The sequence below is a fragment of the Vulpes lagopus genome, chromosome 21 (assembly GCF_018345385.1).
Source record: "Vulpes lagopus strain Blue_001 chromosome 21, ASM1834538v1, whole genome shotgun sequence".
Lineage (NCBI taxonomy): Eukaryota > Metazoa > Chordata > Mammalia > Carnivora > Canidae > Vulpes > Vulpes lagopus.
Window position 1 is genome coordinate 872,527 of NC_054844.1, and position 23,659 is coordinate 896,185.

Consider the following 23,659-nt stretch of genomic DNA (forward strand, 5'->3'; position numbering starts at 1 on the left):
CTCCATATATATGATGGATAAATAAATTGATGAAAATAGTATGATCCTCTGTGTCATCAGGTGTTTTGGTGATGTAGCATTATTTTTTTAAAAGATTTTATTTATTTATTCATGAGAGACATGGAGAGAGAGGCAGAGACCTACACAGAGGAAAAAGCAGGCTCCATGCAGGGAGCCCAACGTGGGACTTTATCCAGGACCTGGGGGATCATGCACTGAGCCAAAGGCAGACACTCAGGCTTCCCCTTCCCTATATATTTCCCTTTTCATCTGCCCTCCTCCTCCTCCTCCACATAAGAATTGTTTTGTTTGTGATCAAGTTGAATAATAAAACAATCCAATGTTCTCCAATTAGGTTTTATCAATATCTATAGTGGGTAACGTCAACTTTATGGCGGGAAGGAGTTGAAAGGTTAACAAGAAAACACTGGTAAGGGTCCTTGAGTATTAGAAGACTTTGGATTTCACTAAGGAATTTGATACAAACAATTTGGAGGATATAGGTAGATTATGGATACAAAAAGGAAAGGACAAAACCAAGAAATAGAAAAAAAAAAACAAGAAATAGGATTACCACGTAGTTCTAACAAAAATATTAGATACGTTGCAGAGTATTACAAAATGCTTATGGCATTTATATGGACAAGAGATTGGTATCTCTAGGACAGGCCAGGACATTAAAAAACAAAATAAGGGGATCCCTAGGTGGCTGAGCGGTTTGGCACCTGTTTGGCACCTGCCTTTGGTCCAGGGTGTGATCCTGGAGTCCCAGGATGAAGTCCCACATAGGGCTCCTTGCAAGGAGCCTGCTTCTCCCTCTGCCTGTGTCCCTGCCCACCGCCCCCCTCTCTCATGAATAAATGAATAAAAATCTTAAAATAAAAAAAAAACTATCGGAAAGCACTGACAGGACTTTTTTATTCCTCAGAAGCATAATAAACCAAAAAACATGTGGTGACTGCCAAAATTAACTGAAATTGGGCCATGGTAAAAAGGAATCAGAAAGATATTCTCTGTCAAACCTCTACTTTCAAGTATAAGCAACAGAATTAACCAACTACAACATATTCACTTCTTTGACAACTTAAGAATTGGGAATTTTAAGGGGTACCTGGGTGGCTCAGTTGGATAAGCATCTGACTCTTGATTTCAGCTCAGGTGGTAATCTCAGGGTTGTGAAATCGAGCCCAAAAATCTCTGTGCAAAATATTATCACCACTATTAGGGGTGCGAACAAATCTTTATTCTCAACATTCTACTGTAATCAAGTCACATCTAATGAATGGATTCTGAGCCCTCATCATTCTGGATCTAAAAGCAGCATTTAAATTAGTTGGGGTTATTGGGACGCTACAGCCCAATAACTGTGGCTCAGTGATTGAGCATCTGCCTTGAGCTCAGGGTGTGATCCAGGGTCCTGGGAATTTAGTCCTGCATCCGGCTCCCTGCAAGGAGCCTGTTTCTCCCCTCTGCCTATGTCTCTGCCTCTCGTGAATGAATAAATAAATAAAATATTTAAAATATAAACAAATTAGTTGGTTATTTCCTCTAGCTTAAAAGTTTTGTCTCTTGGCTTCAAAACACACACCTCACTGGTTTTCCTTTTCAATTTTCTTGGCTGATTTCCCCCCTTTCTTCTTGTACTCTGTATGTTGGTAAAAATGTCTTGGGGTTCAGTCTTTGAATCTATCTCTTCACTGTCCTTTTGGCCTACATTCACTGCCTTTATGAGCTCCTCCAGCCTTTAAATACTATCCATTACGCTAATCATGCTCTCTCATTTGTACCTCCATTCCTCTCTCCTCAGAATCCCAAAGTTGGCTCATCCAATAGAGCACCTGTACCTAACACAGTGGTGACACTGAGAGTCAAATAGGCATAATGAACTTAATATGATCAAAACTGAATTTTCAATTTTACCTCCTTAAACCTGCTTCTACTCTTACATTCCCAACCACAGTAAATGGAATCTTCTTCTAGATGTTCTAGCAGGAAATTCTGAGTTATCCTTGACTCTTCTCTTTTTCTTCCATTTCACATCCAAACCTTTAATAGATTTTGTTGATTCTGCCTTCAACTGAGATTTAGAAACTGCTCTCTCCTCACTGCCTTCTCCACTACCCTCCATCTAAGCATCAACAATTTAGTAGCATACAAGCTCAACTATCAACTTCTTTCCTTATGTGTTCATACTAATAGCTTACTAAACTTGAGTCAGAACGTGTCACTCCTGTGCAAAAGCCTTCTTCAGAATAAAATCCAAAGTTTATACCACAGCCTTCACAACCTTCCCTGGTAATACCTTCCTGCTGATCCTCTATTATTTCTTACTGCTCTTGTCCTTGCCCACTCCCCTCAGCATACCAGCCTCTTACCTGTTTCTCATAGATCCTCAGAATGCTCCTGCCCTTTCTGGGACTTTAAGATCGCTACCCCTAGTATCTACATGGCTTGCCCTGTTACCCAGTTCCTGCACATCTTCATCATTCTCTATTCCCTTTATTATACTTTATTTTCCTAATTCACTTATCACCTATCTATTATATATATTTATTTTCTTTCTTCCACTGCTACCATGCAAATCCTTTGAGGAAGTTTGTGCCCACTTCCCCAAAACTATACCCGCCCACTAACTTCCACTACTGTGGAGTACTTAGAAATATTTTTTGAAATAAGTTAGCCAGTTTCCACAAGCCAAGATTCTAAACTTAAGGCCATGGTCCAGTAAAAGAAGCCCTAAATCCTAACTTTTATAAAGGATAATCAAAGATATGAATATTGAAAAGAATATTATGAAAATAAAGGATCTGAAACGTTTTACACCTACTCTGGTTTGATCTGAAGTCATTTAACAATTACCTAGATTTGTGAAAACTATTACTCCAAAAATTAAATTTGTAAGTATTCACTAATAAAGCAAATACATTGTTGGTTTCAGGAAGAACTAACCACACCTATGGGTTTAAGACACAAGCTATAGAGAAGCACTTCTTGGCGTCTAAGCAGTGTTGGAAAGCCATAGATAATGAATAAGAACTTGCTTTAAAGTATTCATAATTTCACATTTTCCTCTCAATCTCCACTGCCACTGCTCTAATAACAGATTTTGCACTTCTCACCTAAACTTCCATATAGTCTTCCACTTCCAACATAGATTCATCTACCCTGTTGCCATATTAAATTTGCTCCAATTATTGCCATATCACTTATATAGAAGCCTCCAAGGACTCCCCACAATTCACCAACCTGGGCATACACTCAAACTCCTAAGCTTATCATTCAAAATCATTCTGAAAGGACCTCAGTATACCTTTTCAATATTCTCCCATTAAGCTAGAGATCTTGTAGAGAACTAGTTAAGTGCTTTAAAACACTTTGTACTTACCAGATGTATCTAGAAATTACTTAAAAGCTGTATTAAGTACAGTCCTGTTTCAGGCATTTAAACACAAGGCTATTCATTCCTTAGTGCTAAATATTTGTTATTTTTCAGAAATGGTGGGTACTTCCCAATCTCTACTCCTGTCATTTGTGTGTTTGTGTGTTAGAGTAAATAAACATGCCCCTTTTGCTGCCACCCAATCCAATCACATGAGACAAATACAGCAAACATCTGGAAGGAAGGTTGCTTTTCTGCATTTTCTGGTGCACAGAGGCTTGACTGTGAGAAAGTCTGGCCTGAGTTATAAGTCCGCCTGAGTCCCTAAAAGATTTCTGCTAACTGGAGACCGCTAATTGCTTTCACGTGGACAAATTGGTCTACTGATCATGAAAGGCCCCAAACTCTCATACCCAGGAGTTTCAAGATAGAGAGGCTAAGTCTCTTAAAATATGGTAAGTTAAAATGAGAGCCCTAACCCAAAATAGAAAGTATGGGACTATGGAAGGAAGTGGAGAGTAAAGTATAGGAAATCTGATTTATTTTTCTGCCTCAAGCACCTATCCGCTAGGAGTGCTTGAAAAGAGAAAGGGGATGGAAAAATACTGTCTCAACAGAGAATATTTAAAATACGAGCAAGGAAATTATGTTTTTTCAAAAACGCAACATTGTTTTAGGGGATCCGTAAGAATCAAAACTAATGTTAGGAAGCTATCTGGCAAGGGAAGTTGCTTTGGAAGAAAAGAAAAGCCTTCCTCACTCATTCAGGATAAACAATTTTCTGTTTCTGTAGGTAAGTAACAAGGGGCACCAGCACAGCAACTCAGTCATTGCAACCACTGGTGCTTCTCTGATGCTGGGAATTAGGGAAGCAACTAACAAGTCTCAGAATGTGACCAGCGGAGACTAAACCTAACTTGTCAACCACATCCTGCTAGTTTCTGTGAAGATGAAACACTGCTAACCCCAGAAGAAACCTAGAAATGATGATATCTTGGGCAGGAATATTTGATGCAAATATGAGACGCTTTCCCCCCCACCCCAAAACAAAGTTAGGGTTTGTGAGAGAAACCTGGAATGTGAAATAAAGGTGTAGCAATGCAGACAGTGTTTAAAACAGTGTTTAAACAGTGATTCAACTATCAAGCCATAGGTTAAGGTACTAAAGAGTCATGGGCATAGGACTAGAGACAAGAGACGCTCCATAAAATCTAAGACCGTCTCTGTCCGGACTTGTCAACCTAAAGCTTTAAAGTTAAATGAAAGGGGGGCAAAAATTCACTGGGCCAGAAACTGAACCCCCAAATCAGAACACCTGATTGGGGAATACATTAATCACACATGAACAACCTTCACTCCCTTTCAAGGGCCCAAAATGAAGGAGGACGAAACATCAGAGGAGACTCCAAGTTACAAGTGTAAACAGATCAGTGTCATAAATGAGGCGCTACTGAGGATACTAGACTGCCTTCTGTGCTGGAGGAAGAGGGAGTGTCTAAAAACATAAATGAATCTATAAATGCATGCTGACCTAAGTGACTTTGGAAATGAGTGGGGTCTTTAAGATTAAAAGGCAAAAGACACTATACTCTAGCTGATAAAGCTGTTTCTCATGAGGAAATGGATTAAACAATTCTTACACTGCTATATATGTATACTGGGATTGAACAATTAAATGAATGGCAAATGGTGGGAGCCAGGTTTCTCACTGTCAGAGAGGGAATTTACAGATAAGCAAGGGTAAGAGGCTAAAATGATCCCTGGAGCAAAGGCTTTAATCTTACTACAAGGATAGCTGCATACAGAAATATTTATACATATGTGTATATACACAGGTTACTATGCCCACATATATCTCCTTGCTCTGTCAACTGAGAGGGCCCAGATCCAAAATAACTCAGTAGCAAAGGGCACGTCTAGCACTCAGATCTTGATTTCTAATACATTGTTCAACAAAAGAAATTAGAGTTCCTTGAAGAAATGACAGATTTTAGAGCTGGGGTAGGAAATATACACAATAAGCCTGGCACATCTTCTAGTGTCTGAAAATAATGAAGTACTCTAAACCAAACCAAACCAAACCAAACCAAACCAAACCAAACCAAACCACCCCAATGCCAAAGAAAAGAGCTTCTAATGGCCATATCCAGAGCAATCTGAATAGGAAATTACTGGATCATAAAAGTATAAAAACACATAAAGTATAAAACAAAGTATGGATTCAAACTGATATAAATTTTAAAAATAATAAATAAGCCAAATAAAAACCTATACTGCTAGGTAATAATTTGTGGTTTAATGGAGTGTAACAGGGATCCCTGGGTGGCGCAGCGGTTTGGCGCCTGCCTTTGGCCCAGGGCGCGATCCTGGAGACCCGGGATCGAATCCCACGTCAGGCTCCCGGTGCATGGAGCCTGCTTCTCCCTCTGCCTGTGTCTCTGCCTCTCTCTCTATCTCTCTGTGACTATCATAAATAAATAAAAATTAAAAAAAAAAAAAATTTAATGGAGTGTAACATGGAGGAGGAACATTCCCTTCTTTCCTCACTTGACTATCTGAGAGGGCTGCATCAGAAGAAAAATGAGTAAGCAGAGTTAGGTCAAGGGTGAGAACACAGCTTATAGAAAGAACATCTAAGGAGTTCTTGGAAAGGTACGGGATACTGGCTATATAGCATGCAGACTATCCCTATAGCGATAACCATCTAGTGTGAAAGAGAGAGCAAACTACACATGAACTGGGCCACGGACCTCCCTTGTATTAAACATGGAGATTATGAACATGTGGGGCCTAGTGGTAGAGGGTTTTGTTTGTTTGGGGGTAAATCTGTTTCCCATTTGGTCTGTATTTGAGCCCCCAGGTAAATAAAGCCTGAGAAACAATGGAATAGCACTAGCTAAGGTGTTATTAGCATAAATACAGGCGACCCTTCATAAAGTCAACTTAACAAATGTAGATATTCTTCTTAGGTTATTAAAGTGTGAGGTGCTTCTCAAGAATTTGCTTCAAGAAAACGTTGCATTAGGTTGCGTATTGGAAAACCTACATGTGAAGTCAGGTTTCCTGCACTGAAGACTTTTGAAAAGTGTGGAAGATGCACATAGGACTTAAGTCACAAAAATTATTAAGGGTTTGAAAAGTCACAATCAAGAGGCAGCTATAGGAACCCCCCTCTATTGGATGCTGTTTAATTAAGCAGTTGCTTAATTAAGCCAATTAGAGGTTAACTAAAAAAAAGGAGGTGGAGACAGCTATATAAAAAAAAAATTATAAAATGAACACAGCTTGAACTTATCACCAAGCCCTGAGGCACCATTAAGAGTTAGACATTTAACTGGCAGGCACTCTGGCAGCTATAATTATTTTGATAGTATGTGGCTTTCATTTTTCTTTTCCCTAACTCTTCCTTTTAAATTTTTGCATCTCTGCTGTGAATCCTTTTTCTAAAATATAAGCTCTAAGATGACGACGACTATGGGGATTTTTAGGAGTCTGGGTCATAGCACTCGGCTGGATCTTACCAGATTTGGCAATATCCAACAGAAAACTAAAATGAAAACTATACTTCTTAGAGTCTGTGCTTAAAATATAAGTTCTACCCTATCATATGACAAGAGCTAACATAAAAACATCATCATCAAACAACCACACTCCTTAGTGGAGGGAAACATGTTTCAAAGATAGATAAAACGGTTAAGTCTCCAGTTAGCATCCTTGGTCAGATGATTCATATACTTTTGTATACTATGTAATGGAGAAGTAATTGTGCCTAGAGTGAGAGATGATGGTTCTCCTTCTACTTTTTTCATGTTTACATTGGTTTCTTTTAAAACAAATGGATAGTGATGTATAGTTTGTGACATTTTTTTTTAAATTTTTTTTTTTAATTTTTATTTATTTATGATAGTCACAGAGAGATAGAGAGAGAGGCAGAGACACAGGCAGAGGGAGAAGCAGGCTCCATGCACCGGGAGCCCGACGTGGGATTCGATCCCGGGTCTCCAGGATCACGCCCTGGGCCAAAGGCAGGCGCCAAACCGCTGCGCGACCCAGGGATCCCTAGTTTATGACATTTTCACGAAGCTACAGGTCACTATTATTAAAATACACTAGGTTTTATCTGACATTTTTAGAGCTTCTAAAAAGTGAGATGTGTTGTTCCTTTGAAAGATGTTTTAAAACTAAGTACTAAACTGCGTGTTGGCAAATTGAATTTATTTTTTTAAAGATTTCATTTATTTATTCATGAGAGACAGAGAGAGAGAGACAGAGACACAGAGACAGAGACACAGGCAGAGGGAGAAGCAGGCTCCTTGCAGGGAGCCCGACGGACTAGATCCTGGGGCTCCAGGATCACGCCCTGGGCTGAAGATGGTGCTAAACCGCTGAGCCACCCAGGCTGCCCAGCAAATTGAATTTAAATAAAAAACAAACAAACAAAAAAACCCAAAAACTAAGTGCCGAAAACTGGATTAGGCAGGTAAAGAACAATACAAACCATAAACTCAAGAAATCTGTTAATTTTTTTTTTTTTTAATTTATGATAGTCACACACAGAGAGAGAGAGAGAAAGAGAGGCAGAGACATAGGCAGAGGGAGAAGCAGGCTCCATGCACCGGGAGCCCGATATGGGATTCGATCCCAGATCTCCAGGATCGCGCCCTCGGCCAAAGGCAGGCACTAAACCGCTGCGCCACCCAGGGATCCCAAGAAATCTGTTCTTTAATAAAAGAATGTATACAAACTACTACATCTTTTAATCAGTGCTTTCAAAAGATATCTGATAATAATGGCTTTGTAGCTTTAATTCTGTGCATGATCAGGATGCACCTAAGCACTAATTAGGCTTTTTTTTTTTAAAGCTTTTTATTCTGAAATAATTATAGACTTATAGAAAGTTGAAAAAAAAAAAAAACTATACCCAGAGGTCCTTGTACTCTTCACCCAGTTTCTTCCAATGTTCCAATGGTAAAATCTTGCATAACTTTATCATAAAAGCTGATCCGAACCAGGAAATCGACATTGGTACCATTTCACTCACTACATTCAGCTCATTGTTTTTGCATATACTCATTTGTGTATACATACCTACACACATACCACATAGCTTATGCCTTCTAATCACTGCACAGTATTCCAGAATACTAGTTTATTCAACCATGCTGAAGGCCTTAAGTTACTTCCACATGGAGGACTATAACAAAACTGCTACATATGTTGATATAGGGATTTTCTCTGGAATAAATGTCCAAGAGTGCAATAACAGGGTCACATGACAAATGGATGTTTAGATTTGTTCTTTGTTGTTGTTGTTTAAAGAAGTGTTTTTGGAGCACTCATGTGCAAAGCGCTGTTCTAGGTGATGAGAAGAGAGGGAACATAATCTCTGCCCTCATGGAACTTATGCTTCAGTGACTATGTCCTGGAAAAAAACAAGATGCAGATTAAAAAAAAATTATGAAACTATAAAATCTTACAAATGAAATGGGATTACAAATGAATTACCCAAATATCACACCTAAGGAAAGAAAACTGGGCTAAATCCCAAGATCCAACTAATACAGAATGGGCTGGACAAAGCGAGTGAAATCAAACTAAAAATTTGTATTAATTATAAATTCTAATTAAATAACTTGATCAGATAGGAAGCAAATGGTATTAACAAGGATTAAAAACATAAACATGTATTATATGAACTGTTACATTACTCTTATGCCAGCACTGTGTTAGAAAAATTTTTGCTTATTTGTTTTTTATATGGAAGAGTGCCACTTACAATCTGCTTTCCATGTTGTGATAATAGCATGGACCTCAGATGGAGAAGATTAAATAGTTATCTATATCACAGTGATCTTTTTTTTAGTATTTATTGTAAGAGAAGAATTTCATTCAGCTCATATCATACTGCTATTATAATAAATGGACTTCTACCCCAAGTTTAGGACAGAACAAGCTGGTTATCACTAGCCAAAGACAGTATTTGAAAGGTTGTCACAAGGCACTGGGTGGCTCCGTGGTTGAGCACAGGTTGTGATCCCAGGCTCCTTGGGATCGAGTCCCACATCGCACTCCCTGCATGGAGCCTGCTTCTCCCTCTGCCTGTGTCTCTGCCTCGCTCTGCGTCTCTTATGAATAAATAAAATATTTAGGGGGATTCCTGGGTGGCTCAGCAGTTTGGCACCTGCCTTCTACTCAGGGCATGATCTTGGAGTCCCGGGATCAAGTCCCACGTCGAGCTCCCTGCATGGAGTCTGCTTCTGTCTCTGCCTGTCTCTCTCTGTCTCCCCTCATGAATAAATAAATAAAATCTTGAAAAATAAATAAATAAAATATTTAAAATATGTGTGTGTGTATATATAAATAAATAAAAGAAAGGTTGTCGCTTTGTTTTTAACATGGGACATTTCAAAAAACTTCCTAAGGAAAATAGAAATTTCAAAATTATACCTTATGATGCACAAGCGCCTTATTTTCTGTATCAAAAAAAAAAAAGGAAATTTGTAGTTTTCACTGTGGAACAAGCAATTATTAACACAACAGTCTTTATTTGTTTATTATTATTATTATTTTTTTAAAAACACAACAGTCTTTAAAGGCTCCTAGCAGATCATAACTCAATCTGTACTTCTTTACTTTCAGGGTTTTGTTTTTTTTTTTTTTTTTTAAAGATTTTATTTATTTATTCATAAGAGACACACAGAGAGAGGCAGAGACGCAGGCAGAGGGAGAAGCAGGCTCCCTTGTAAGGAGCCCGATGTGGCACTCAATGGACTCAATCCTAGATCCTGGGATCAAGCCCTGAGCCAAAGGCAGACACTCAACCGCTGAGCCACCCAGGCGTCCCTTTACTTTCAGTTTTAAGTAACAAAATATTAGGGTATTTAAAAAACAAAATACTGGGATCCCTGGGTGGCGCAGCGGTTTAGCGCCTGCCTTTGGCCCAGGGCGTGATCCTGGAGACCCGGGATCGAATCCCACGTCGGGCTCCCGGTGCATGGAGCCTGCTTCTCCCTCTGCCTGTGTCTCTGCTTCTCTCTCTCTCACTGTGTGCCTATCATAAATAAATAAAATTAAAAAAAAAAATACTTTGAAAAAAGAAAATTGATTCCAACAAATTTAATATTCTATATTGCTGTCATACACCTCTTAGGAGAATGGCTGAGTAGAATTTGAAAAAGAAAAGAGGAACTAGAATGGTCAGATAATAAAGCATATCATAAAACCGTAGTAAAAGTGTGATAAAAAGGATTATATTGGCATGAGACAAAGTAGGAGAGAATGGAAAATGTAAAAGCAAAGTCAGCAATATGTAAGAATTTAGAATAAAAGTGGCATTTTTATCCATGGTAAACAGATAATTCAATGCAATGCAGTAACTGGTTAAGAATTTCAGGGGAGGGTTTGGATTTCTACCATGTATCATGGAGATTAAAGAGTTAAATACTTATATGCCAACCATGAAAATTACAAGAAAATATGGGTATCACATATATCCTGAGGTCATGGAGGAAAATGCAGTAAGATTACCAAGTGTTACTAACAGCTCACTTGAATTAGTGATGATGAATTTAAGCAAGACCAGTTAAGTATGGTTATATATATTTTTTTGTTGTCACATTCAGTTTTGCAGCAGGTCCAGACATATACAGAGTAAGAAGAGTTGGCTTTAATCAAGATTGGACAGAAGTGTTAGAGAAAGAAACAAAAAGAATTTTGGCACGCAGATTCTAACATGCACCAGTTCCTCCCAAATTATCCCTGCCTCCTGGTACTCAAGCCTTGTATCACACTCTCCTTAAATGTGAGCAGGATCTGTGACTGGCTCCTAACCAACAAAACAAAGCAATGGTTACAAAAGGACACCTCCAAGACTACATTCCCATTGTTCTGTTGGTCTCCTTGAGAGATTCTCTCACTAGATGCCATGGATAAAGTAAGCAGCCTTGCTGGAAGGCTCATGAGGCAAGGAATTAAGGGGCAGCCTCCAGCCAGCAAAAAAACAGACTTCGGGATGCCTGGTTGGTTTGGGTGGTAGCACATGCAACTATTGACCTGGGGGTTATAAATTCGAGCCCCACACTGGGTACAGAGTTCACTTTAAAAAGGTGAAACATCAATGCATGTAAACCCTGGGGAGATGAAGATTGATGGAGGAAGCTAGTAATACAGCCAGAGAGAGAGGTTTTGCAGGTGTTGGTCAAGGGCAAGGTCTAGGTGTTTTTTCATTGTGTCAGACTTAGAAATTTTGCTTATGACTGATGATGGTGAGCTATGGAGGGCACTGTGTTTCAGGACTTAGAAGGACGTAAATCATTGTACTATTCCCTCACTGAGAAAGTTACTATGGAAAACAGCTGAACTAAAGGGTATACTTAGTGAGACACTGGCTTCTGTTCTGGTAAAAGCTCCTTGTCTTGCTCTAGACAGGGACCATGATTTGAGTAGCATTAGTCTAGGAAATGAGGGATGGCCTAGAAGTCTTAAAGTGACTGACACGAACATGAATAAAGGGTCAAATGGACCAGTTCAAATAAGCCAACTGAATAGACAGCAAGAGTTTTGAGGAAAGGATGGAAGTAGGTCTTGCCCAGGAACATGGTAGAGTTTTGAAAATTCTCTCCTTTCCTCCTCCCAATGTAGTATGAAGACAGGAAAAAAAGGGAGAACTATTTAGCATCCTTGGCTCCCTAAATATCATCAGCACTCTCCAGTTATTGTTAAAACCAAACCATGTTCCCTTAAGGGCAGCAGTGCTGTATGCTCTTGAGAATTATTGCTCTAGACCCTAAGAGGGTGGTTCAACTTTCTTCTGCATCTTTAAGGATATATACATAAGCACAAATTGATTGATTAGATTTATTTATTTATTTATTTATTTATTTATTTATTTATTTATTTATTTATGAATGAGAGAGACACAGAGAGAGAGAGAGGCAGAGACACAAGCAGAGAGAAAAGCAGGCTCCTCACAGGTTGCCCGATGCAGCACTCGATCCCGGATCCCGGGATCATGCCCTGAGCCAAAGGCAGATGCTCAACCCAACCGCCGAGCCACTCCAGCATCCTGAGCACAAAAATTTAAACATCAGTAGAAAAGATCACTTTTAGATACTATACAACTATAAATAACAAAGGAAAAGGATAATATAACTGATTTTATTAAAGATAAACGAGTAACATGAGGGCTACAGGTGACAATTTTCTTAAAACTTGCTATTTTCAGGTGCCTGGGTGGCTCAGCCTGTTACAGTGTCTGCCGTTGGCTCAGGTTATGATCCCAGAGTCCTGAAATCAAGCCCCATGTGGCTGAGCTACCTGCTCAGCAGGAGTCTGCTTCTCTCTATCCCTCTGCCCCTCCCCTTGCTCATGCACTCAAATAAATAATTTTTTTAAATGATGATTTCCAAAATTTAAAAACTAATCACAAATCATTCTGGATCAGCTATCCGGTGTTTGTAACACATTACCATAAAACTTAGTGGCTTCAAATAACAAACATGTATCATCTCAGTTTTGGGGATCAGGATTTGGAGGCAGGAATCCCTGGGTGGCACAGCGGTTTGGCACCTGCCTTTGGCCCAGGGCGCGATCCTGGAGACCCGGGATCGAGTCCCACGTTGGGCTCCCGGTGCATGGAGCCTGCTTCTCCCTCTGCCTGTGTCTCTGCCTCTCTCTCTCTCTCTCTCTCTCTCTCTCATAAATAAAAATTAAAAAAATAAAAAAAGGAATTTGGAGGCAGTCTGGCATGGACTATTCTAGCTCAGGGTCCTTCATGAGCTTGTCATCAGGTGTTGGCTTGGGTTTCAGTCATTTGAATGACTGGCTGGGGCTAGGGAATCCACATTTCTGAGATGGCTGGCAGGTTGATGTTGGGTTTTGGCTAAAGTCAGGTCCTCCTCACATGGGTCTCTCTACAAAGCTGCTTGAGCATTCTTGTACCACATGATTATCACTCAGAAAACATGATCCAAGAAACCAAAGAAAAAGTCATAATGTCCTTTATGTCCTAGCCTCAGAAGTTAACAAACTGCATTACTCTCCCTTCCACAGTATTTTATAGGTTAGGTAAGTGGTCCTGATTTAGAGAGGGACGGGACAAGGACCACTGGGGAACATCTTGGAGGTTGGCTACTTTTCTAAGCAGAAGCTATTAAAAGCCACTAATAGTAAGTTTGTCTCTCAAATCCAGCAGCAACCTCAAGTTTTCTGCCTCCCAGCTCAGATGGTTGGGGGGTGAGGAAGGGGGAGAAAGCCTATTTTAAAATTTTTCGTGTAAATTGCAGGTATCAACACTTCTTTCTTAGTTGATAAAAGTAGCTCTAACCCCCCAACAAAAAGAATACAAAATTTACTAAGTATATTGCCTGTTGGACCATATTTTCAGCATTCTTATTCTTCTAACTAAAAAGAAGCTAGGAATTTCACCGAAATTCATATTTACCTAACAATAAGAGAACAGAATTTGGCCTTTCCTTAGAATATAAATTTAAGTATAAACTTTCTATTTTTTCCTTTTAAAAGGTACTTCACATGTTGTTACAAAATATCAAATATATAGTGTTACAACTGATGACAGTATTAGCAAACTCATATTGTACTCTTAGTAGAGAACAATATGGAATATTGTGTTGAGCACAATGTGGAAACACTGTGTTAAACTCTATATGCATTACCGTAACTTGTCCACCTTAGAAATAAAGTAAAAGAAAAAAGAGATACCCTCCTGAGATCACAATGCCATTAAATAGCAAAGCCAGAAATTTACAAGCTTGATGCCTGGCACCTACATATGTGTACTTAATGCCAACCCTCTACTAGCCCAGATTAGAGATAGATCTCTTAGATAGGCTCAGCTTACACAATTCTGAGGATATAAAATTTCAGGTAGACCAAAAAACTCACCAAACTTTAGATTCATGATCAAGCAAACGTTTCTAAAAACAAAATATAATTCTTATGCCAGTCATCTTGCTATTCTTTCTAGTAAAAAAGTAGACTTAATGCAAACGTGGATAATACAGCAATGCCCAAATTTTATGGAACATTCTCCTAAATGGTACCAACTCTTTTTTTTTTTTTTTTGGTACCAACTCTTTTTAAGATAAACTGGCAACATTTATTAAATTTTCAAATATATGTATCACTTTCATAAATATGTGCATATGTACTTTTTATAACCAGCATGAAAAGATGTAAATATGTACCACAGGCAAAATTATGGTATATCCATACAATGTACTGTATGGAAGTAGGGGGAAGATTTCTATATTATTCACTGAATAAACATTTGTGTATACCCCATTTCATAAATAGGAAATTGACCTGGTGGCAAATTGTAAAGACTATTTTCATAAACCTTATAATTTTAGGATCCTTCAGAGAATAAGGTGTTTGTTCATAAAGCAATGAGAAAGGATAAGATCACTTAGGGAGGGAGTGAAATACAAGAAGAGCACTTATCACACCCTTATAAATTCTTTTATACAACTTCCTTAACAACCAAAGCCTAATAAACATCTCAAACTTACATGTCCCCCCAAAACAATATATAGTGTCCATACCACAAATATTCCTCTCCAAATCTTGCCCATCTTAGTAAAGGATACTTTTTATTGTTTCAGTCACTCAGGACACAATCTTTAAGTATCATCCTCAACTCTTCTCTCTCACATTCCACATCCAATCCAACGGGAAAACCTATTATCTCTACCTTTAGAAGATCAAACACTTAATTGATTCTTACCACCTCTAACCTACACCACCTAGTTCTCTTCTTCCTCTCCCTCTTAGGCCTGACATCTTTAAAACGGATCCTTTTAATGACTGCCATCACAGTCAGAATGATACTCAAACTTACATCATGGCTTAGAATGATCTTAGAAAATTGTGGCCTTCCAATAATTTCAGGTCTTAACTCCCAACTATTTCCCCTTGACTTACATCAGGCTCACTGGACTCACTGTTAGTCTACTAATATGCCAAGCTTGCACCTGGCCTTATGGCCTTCATGCTTGTTTCCTCAACTCAAACCCTCCATTATCTCCAGACATTTGCATCACCAACTCTCCTTCTTTCAGAACTATTCAAAAGACAGGAACGGGATGTCACACTGTAGGGTAGGAACTCTATTTCATTGCTGTATTCCTACTATATATTTTTATGGAAATAATCAGGGTAACATGAGAATAACGGAAAAAGTAAGTCTTGCTGAGATGACATTTAATCTGAGACCGAAAGAATGTGAAGCAGCCAGCATAAAAAAGGATGACTACGAGCTTTTACTCGAGGAAGTGAACTGAGTCTTGTACGGGAGGAGTGGAGTAAGCCCAATGAAAGAAATGCAGTTTGATGAAAAAGGCAGAGGAGAAATTGTGTAGGGCCTTATAAAACTGAGGCAAGAAGTTTCTGTCGTCTTTGACAAGAAATGGGAAAGCTTTTAAGCAAATGACAGGAACTGAATGTGTTTTTAAAATTAGTCAGGCTGGGACACCTGGGTGGCTCAGCGGCTGAGCGTCTGCCTTTGGCTCAGGGCATGATCCTGCAGTCCTGAGATTGAGTCCCGCATCGGGCTCCCTACAGGGAGCCTGCTTCTCCCTCTGCTTCTCTGTGTCTCTCATGAATGAATAAATAAAATCTTTAATAAAATAAAATTACTCAGGCTGCTGGTGGTACACATACTAGATGGCACAAAGAAAAGTAAGGAGATCACTTAGAACAGAACTACAATAATCCAGTTATGGTATGATGGTGGTTTGGACTAAAGTCATAGCAGGGTAAAGGATGAATAGAAGTGGACAGACTCTAGATTTTTTTTTAAAAGATTTATTTGAGAGAGAGAGGGAGAGGGAGAAGCACTCAAGCTAACAGTGAGGAAGGGCAGAGGAGAGGGAGTGAGGGAGAGAATCCCAAGCAGACTCCATGTTAAGCACGGAGTCTGATGCAGGGCTTGATCTCATGATCCTGAAAATCGAGATTTGGATACTTAACTGACTTTGCCACCCAGGCCCCGGCCAGAATCAAGACTGACCCTGATAGCAAAATCAACAGAACTGCTATAGGTAGAACAGTGTGAGGCAAAGGAAAAGCAGGAAGCTATAAAAAGATTCAGGATGTGGTATGGAAAAAATTTCAGTGAATAATGATATAATTTATTATAATGGATAAAATTGGATTAGAGTTTGGGGAAATCAAGCTGACATAAAGTAATTTACTAGAAGGAAGGAAATGTATGCTTATAGGTGATAGTTATATATGTACCAAGTATTTTTGGCAAGATACATATGACCAGAGGTTAATTAGGTCTTTTTCATTGTATAAGCTTTATACCATTTCAATGTCTTAAGAAAGAAATTCATTAATATATCTGTATTAAAAATTAATTTTTCAGCTTTACTGAGTTATAACTGACAGATCTTTAAGATATTTGAAGTGTACAATGTGATCTGATACACATAAACATTGTGACAGGATTTCCCCCACTGACTCAATGAATACACCCATCTCGTATCTAGGGGTGAGAACATTTAAGCTCTACTGTTAGCAAATTTCAATTATACAATATAGGCTGTCACAACTATAGTCGCTGTGCTATACATTACATCCTCAGAATTTATCTTCTAACTAAAAGTTATACCCTTTTAACCCTCCCTAGCCTCCCCATCTCAGCAACTGCTTTTCTACTGTGTTTCTGGGACTTCAATTTTTTTTAATATATATAAAGATTCCACATATAAGTGGTAACATGCAGTACTTGTCTTTCTCTGGCTTATTTCACTTAGCATAATGCTCTCCAGGTTCATCTATGCTATTCCAAATAACAAGATTTTCTTCTTTTTAAAAGCTGAACTATATTCTTGTGTGTGTGTGTGTGCACACGCGTGCACGTGCCAGGTTGTGGGGGGGGATCCATTTTCTACCCAGGTGTCCCTCATTCTTTTCTTTATGCCAATACAGTTTTCCCAAAATAATCTGTTGGAGAGACTATCCTATTTACTATTGTATATGCTAAACTCCTTTGTTTAAAATAAATTAACTGGGACTCCTAGGCGGCTCAGCGGTTGATCCCTCGGTCCCAGAATCAAGTCCCACATCAGGCCCCCTGCATGGAGCCTGCTCTCCCTCTGCCTACATCTCTGCCTTTCTCTCTGTGTATGTCTCATGAATAAATAAACAAAATCTTTAAAAAATAAAATAAAATACATTAACTATCTGTGTGGGCTTATTTCTGGGCTCTCTATTCTGTTCCATTGATCTATGTGTCTATTTGTATGCCAATTCCATACTGTTTAGGCTACTATAGCTTTATAATAGTCTAAATATAGTTTGAAATCAAGAAGTATGATGCCTTTAGCTTTGTTCTTCTTTCTCAAAACTCCTTTGGATACTTGAGGTATTCTGAGGTTCCATACAACTTTTAGGGTTGTTTGTTCAATTCCTGTGAAAAATGCAACTGGAATTTTGACAGGGATTGTATGCAATCTATATAGTTCTCTTTGGAGCATCTGGGTTGCTCAAGTTGGTTAAGCAGCTGCTCAGGTTGTGATCCCAGGTGCTGGGATCAAGTTCCACATCGGGCTCCCTGATCAGCAGGGAATCTGCTTCCCTCTCCTTCTTTCCCTCTCATGTGTGCTTTTTGTCTCACTCTCACTCTTTCTCTCTCAAAGAAATAAAATCTTAAAAAAAGAAAAAAGATCTTGCTAAAAAAAAATATACACACACCCACACAGTTCTCTTTGGTTAATATGGACAGTTTAACAATACTAATTCTTCCAATCCATGGGCATGAATATCTTCCTATTTATTTGTGTCTTCTTCAGTTTCTTCTATCAGTGTCTTATATTTTCATGATATAGATCTTCCACCTCCTTGGTTAAATTTATTCTGAAGTACCTTATTTTTTTTGATACTATTGTAAATGAGATTGTCTTCCTAACTTCTCTTCCTGATAGTTCACTGTTAATATACAGAAATGCAACTGATTTTTGTATACTGATTTTGTTCCCTGGAACGTAACTGAATTCATTTATTATTTCTAACAGTTTTTTGGTGGAGTCTTTAGAATTTTCTATTATTTGGTATCATGTCATCTACATACAGAATCAATTTTAGTTCTTCCTTTCTGATTTGGATGTCTTTTCTTATCCTTGCCTAACTGCTCTGGCTAGAACTTCTACTATGTCGAATTTTTTTCAAAACTGAATTTAAATGTATACATATACTTTTAAAGATTTTATTTATTTGAGAGAGCGCACAAATGGGGGTGGGGGGTAGGGGAGAAGCAAACTTCCCACGGATTAGGGAGCCTGACACAAAGCCTGATTCCAGGGCCCCGAGATCATGACCTGAGCTGAAGACAGTCACTTAACAACCAACAGAACCACCCAGGTGCCCCTAAATATTTTTTAAGCAAAAAATTTATACCATTCTTTTCCTACAAAGAATCTAAATTGCTTGCATATACATTTAAAACCTAAGACTATACATATACAAATTCCATGTAAGAAAATAGTAAGAAATTCAGGCCACTAAGAGAGTAAATGTTCAAAGAATACGGTTTCATATTATTCTCATTCCTTAAATAAAAGGGGATTGAGGTTTCTCACACAAATCTCTACATCTGAGGGTACCATCAGTTTATTCATGTTCATTTACCTTGCATGTGCTGAAGATGCAGTGCTGAGGCACAGTCCTTGTCTTCAAGGAACCCTGTCTAACAGCAATGTGTTTATGTGCATGCATAATTGAAATGAAGAACCACTGAAAACAGTGCGGCTCCAGATTGGTGGGACTGACACTGCAGGCAAGGAAAACGTAGCAAGACCACTGCAACTGTACAGGTAAAAGATGCTTAGGTACTGAACAAGAAAAAGATCAAATGTTAGGAAGAAAGTACTGATTACTAACTAAATGTGTGAGACTATGAAAAATGAAGAACTAAGGAAAACCCCTAAAACTCTGTCATAATTAGAGGATAGTGGTGCCAGTTCAATTCAGGGGAAACAGGTAGAATGGTAGCTTTGAGAGTTTCAGGGAAAATGAATTCACTGGTTAAACATGTTTGAGTCTGAGGTATCTGAAGAACAAACAGGTCTGAGGGCATCCATAAGGACTGTAAAGCACAAAGGGATGAGTTTGTCTTCAAGCAATGGTCTTTTGCTATAGTTTCAGAGATTTTACTCCCCTGGGCAGACAAAAAAATATAGATTAACATTAAAATGGTAGGCCAAAGAAAAGGAATTCAAAAAGGAGAAAAGGCAGGCTGAAGCAGTGTTAGTAGAGGGGCATCTGGGAAGCTAGGATGGATGGAATTAAAGTTTTAGAATTCAAAATGAAAAACAATTTATTTGACATTGGGAGTCAACAGTCCTAGAAAAGAGATGACTCATGCTGGAGAGAGGAAGACAGCAATGGATGGGGGCAGAAAATCAACACTAGAGCCATTTAGTTCCAAAGTATAAATATATTATTAATAACATTAGCTGTCCCTTATTGAAAATCTACTATGCACAATGAGATACCATCTCACACCAGTGAAAATGGGTAAAATTAACAAGACAGGAAACAATAACTGTTGGAGAGGATGTGAGAAAGGGGAACCCTCTTGTACTGTTGTCTGGAACGCAAACTGCTACAGCCACTCTGGAAAACAGGAGAGAGGTTCCTCAAGAAGTTGAAAATAGAGCTACCCTATGACACAGCAATTGGCACTACTGGGGATGTATCCCAAAGATACAGATGTAGTGAAACACTGGGACACCTGCACCCCAGTGTTCATAGCAGCCATGTCCACAAAAGCCAAAATGTTGGAAGGAGCCACGATGTCCTTCAACAGATCAATGGATAAAGAGAGACACAGAGAGAGAGAGAGGGGCAGAGACAGGCAGAAGGTGAAACGGGCTCCCTGCAGGGGGAGTCCAATGTAGGACTAGATCCCAGGACCCTGGAGTCACACCCTGGGCCAAAGGCAGATGCTCAACCCCTGAGCCACCCAGGTGTCCCAGCAAATTAAAGTAAAATATTTAACTAATTTAATTTACATGTACATTTAATCCTCAGCAATACTATGAGGTAGGTAACTTTATTAAACATTTTTACCGGGATCCCTGGGTGGCACAGCGGTTTAGTGCCTGCCTTTGGCCCAGGGTGCGATCCTGGAGTCCCGGGATCAAGTCCCACGTTGGGCTCCCAGTGCATGGAGCCTGCTTCTCCCTCTGCCTATGTCTCTACCTCTCTCTCTCTCTCTCTCTCTCTCTCTATCATATTAAAAAAAAAAAAAAAAACATTTTTACCATTGCAAATAAAAAAGACATTTGCCAGGACAAACCAAAGGTCACACCTCTAGCAAATAGAGAAGCTTACTGCTATTGGACAACAAATTCACTTTCCATTACACCAATTCTTTAAATGCATCATACATAATTATATTAATTACATTATTAAGAATTAAACGTTGGAAATTACATTAACTATACTATCTAACTTGATTTTTCATACTAGTACATCTCAAGTGCTTAATTATTTGCCAAAAGTAGTCATGTCTAACCAGTTTTTTTTTTTTTTTAAGATATTACTTATTCATGACACACACAAGCAGTGGGAGAAGCAGGCTCTACGCAGGGAGCCTGATGCGGGACTCGATCCCGGGACTCCAAGATCATGCCCTGGGCCAAAGGCAGGCACCACCTGGATCCATCCTGGAACCACCCAGGGATCCCCCCTAACCAGTTTTTTTTTTTTTTTTTTGTCATGAACATGTACTATCTCTTATTTGTCTTTTGACCTGATTACAGCAAAAGCACAACTGACTGTGAACTGATTTGATATGAAAAGGAAGTTTCACCCAAAATATAGATGTTATTGCACAGCCTACTCATTTCCTGGTCTTTGTTTTGTTTTTTAAATTTTATGTGTTTATTCACGAGAGACACACAGAGGCAGAGACATAGGCAGGGAGAGAAGCAGGCTTACCACAAGGAACCTGATGCAGGACTCAATTCCTGGACGCTGGGATGATGACCTGAGCCAAAGGCAGATGCTCAATCACTGAGCCACCCAGGCATCCCCCATTTCCTGGTCTTGGAATGTCTATTTTTACACTCTTCCCCATGAAATAGTTTTAAGAATAGTTTAAATCAACTCCCTAAAATTAAAACTCTCAGAAAATAAGTTATCCAGAATGCTCTTAAAAGTGTTAGGATATAATTTTTCTGATGATGGGTCTATGTTCCCTGTTTACACATGTGGCTAATTAAACACTTGAAATGTGGCTCCTGTGACTGAGGCACTAATGTTAAAACCGTATTTGGTTTTAAGTAATGTAAAATTACATAGCCACATTTGGCTAGTGGCTACTATTCTGAACCACGTAGCTCTAGAACAATGGTTCTCAACCTTGCCTGTGCAATAAAAACACAGAGGGGGAACTTTCTAAAACCTAAATGCTTAGTCATTAGCCTATTTGTTTTTAAAGGTCTCCAAAAATGAGATTCAGGCAAAATACTTTTTTAAACGTGGCTAATTTTTAAATGCAGCCAAAGTAGAAAACCATTGCTCTAGAAGTTCTTCTCAAATTTGAGTGCACATAGAAATTACTGGGGCACTAAGTGCAGATTATGTGGTGTCTGGGAGTCTCAGTTGGTTAAGTGTCCCACTCCTGATTTCAGCTCAGCTCATGATCTCAGGGCTGTGAGCTTCCCTGCTTGGGATTCTGTTTCCCTCTCCCTCTATCCCTCCATTCTCCCTCCGTCTTTTTCTCTCTCAAAAAAAAAAAAAAAAAAAATCACTTTCTGAACAACAAATTTTGACATTCTTGTTACCTGAGTATATTTGTTGAATATTTCTTTTAGTGTATCATCCTCCTAGGAGGTATTGCTACTATCCTGACATTATTAATACAGTAAATTCAAGTGCCTTCTTACTGGAAGTTTTCACTAACTCTAATTTTGTGTAGAAGAGTAACTTCTCTTTCTAGTTAAACTATTTCAGAGTAGTTCTAAGCACAGTTTAGAGGACATTATTATTATTTCTCATTTTATATAACTTCTCCTATGGGAAATCTTATGGTAGTGATAGTGGTAGTTCAAAGTTATTTTTATGTAGTCCTTACCAGCCTAACAGCCTAAAAGACTTGCTTGTTCATGTATCACCTGGTACATTAGATGCCAGCTAAGAAACTAATACTACCTGTTTCAGCTAGCAACGATTTCACTGCCTGCTATAAACCATGGAAGTAAACTGAGGAGAAACCACCAACTGTGCCTAAAAGAGAGTAAGAAAGCAATGGAGGGGACTCAATTCCATGAGAAAGGACCTCTTCAGAGGCAGGGGTGCACTGTCAGACCCTATAAGAATAAATAACAGCAGTGTGTGTCTATGTGTGCTTATAAAAATCCAAGTACCCAGATAATTTTGAAACATAAAGGATTTGTCCAATCCTTTAGTAGATCATAAGAGAAGGTGAACTTCCCAAACCACCTTACCTTTAATCTCACTTTCTTTACATTAAGGCTTTTTGTTCTTTTATTCCACATTTTAACATGGTTTTCTTGTCTGAATCTTTGTGCCTCTATCAACTTTTATACATTTGCTTCTGTAGTCAGCGTGTCAGCCAAGAGCCTCTTATTTTAGAGACTGCACACCTAAATAGCACCAGGGGAGAGCAGGAACGCTAAGAAGGTGAAGCAGGCTAGACTAGGAAGAATACTGGGAGAAGTGGGAAGTCAAGCAGTCACTAGAAGTACTAGGAAGAGCTGTGCCCCTGGGAGAAGACCTCCTTCACTGTGAAGCCAGAAGTGGAGCTGCTGAAAAGTTACTTTACCTATGACTCTTCCCCTCTCTTCTGGATCAAAATCAGAAATAAGGAAACAGTTGCGACTGAATATGATCTTCTCTCCTCCCCACTGCCTTTCCACTATTTGGACTAAGGCTCTCAGGGAATCTTTGTAAGATACCTGTTGGTTAAAGGGACCTTTTCTTTTTTCTTTCTTTCTTTCTCTTCCACGATTAATTTCAAAAATAATAAACCATTTAAAATAGGATCACAGGGGTCCCTGGATGGCTCAATCAGTAGAGCATGCAACTCTTGATCTTGGAGTTTTAAATTCGAGCCCTATGCTGGGTGCAGAGATCACTTAAAAATAAAATCTTAGGGATGCCTGGGTGGCGCAGCGGTTTGGCACCTGCCTTTGGCCCAGGGCGCGATCCTGGAGACCTGGGATCGAATCCCACATCGGGCTCCCGGTGCATGGAGCCTGCTTCTCCCTCTGCCTGTGCCTCTGCCTC

The 23,659-nt window shown here is 39.1% G+C and overlaps 1 protein-coding gene across 4 annotated transcripts in view; it reads right to left on the minus strand.

Moving 5' to 3' along the window:
* The window catches only part of LOC121479965 (cat eye syndrome critical region protein 2), a 170,910-nt gene that overhangs the window by 77,610 nt on the left and 69,641 nt on the right, over positions 1 to 23,659 (minus strand). The window contains exon 1 of one of the 4 annotated variants that reach the window (XM_041736133.1): positions 19,031 to 19,963. The exons of the other annotated variants lie outside the window; for them this stretch is intronic. Coding sequence (XP_041592067.1) covers positions 19,031 to 19,117 — 87 coding nt within the window. The 5' untranslated portion in view covers positions 19,118 to 19,963. Of the gene's footprint in view, positions 1 to 19,030; positions 19,964 to 23,659 lie in introns of those variants that run through there. 4 annotated transcript variants of the gene reach the window in all.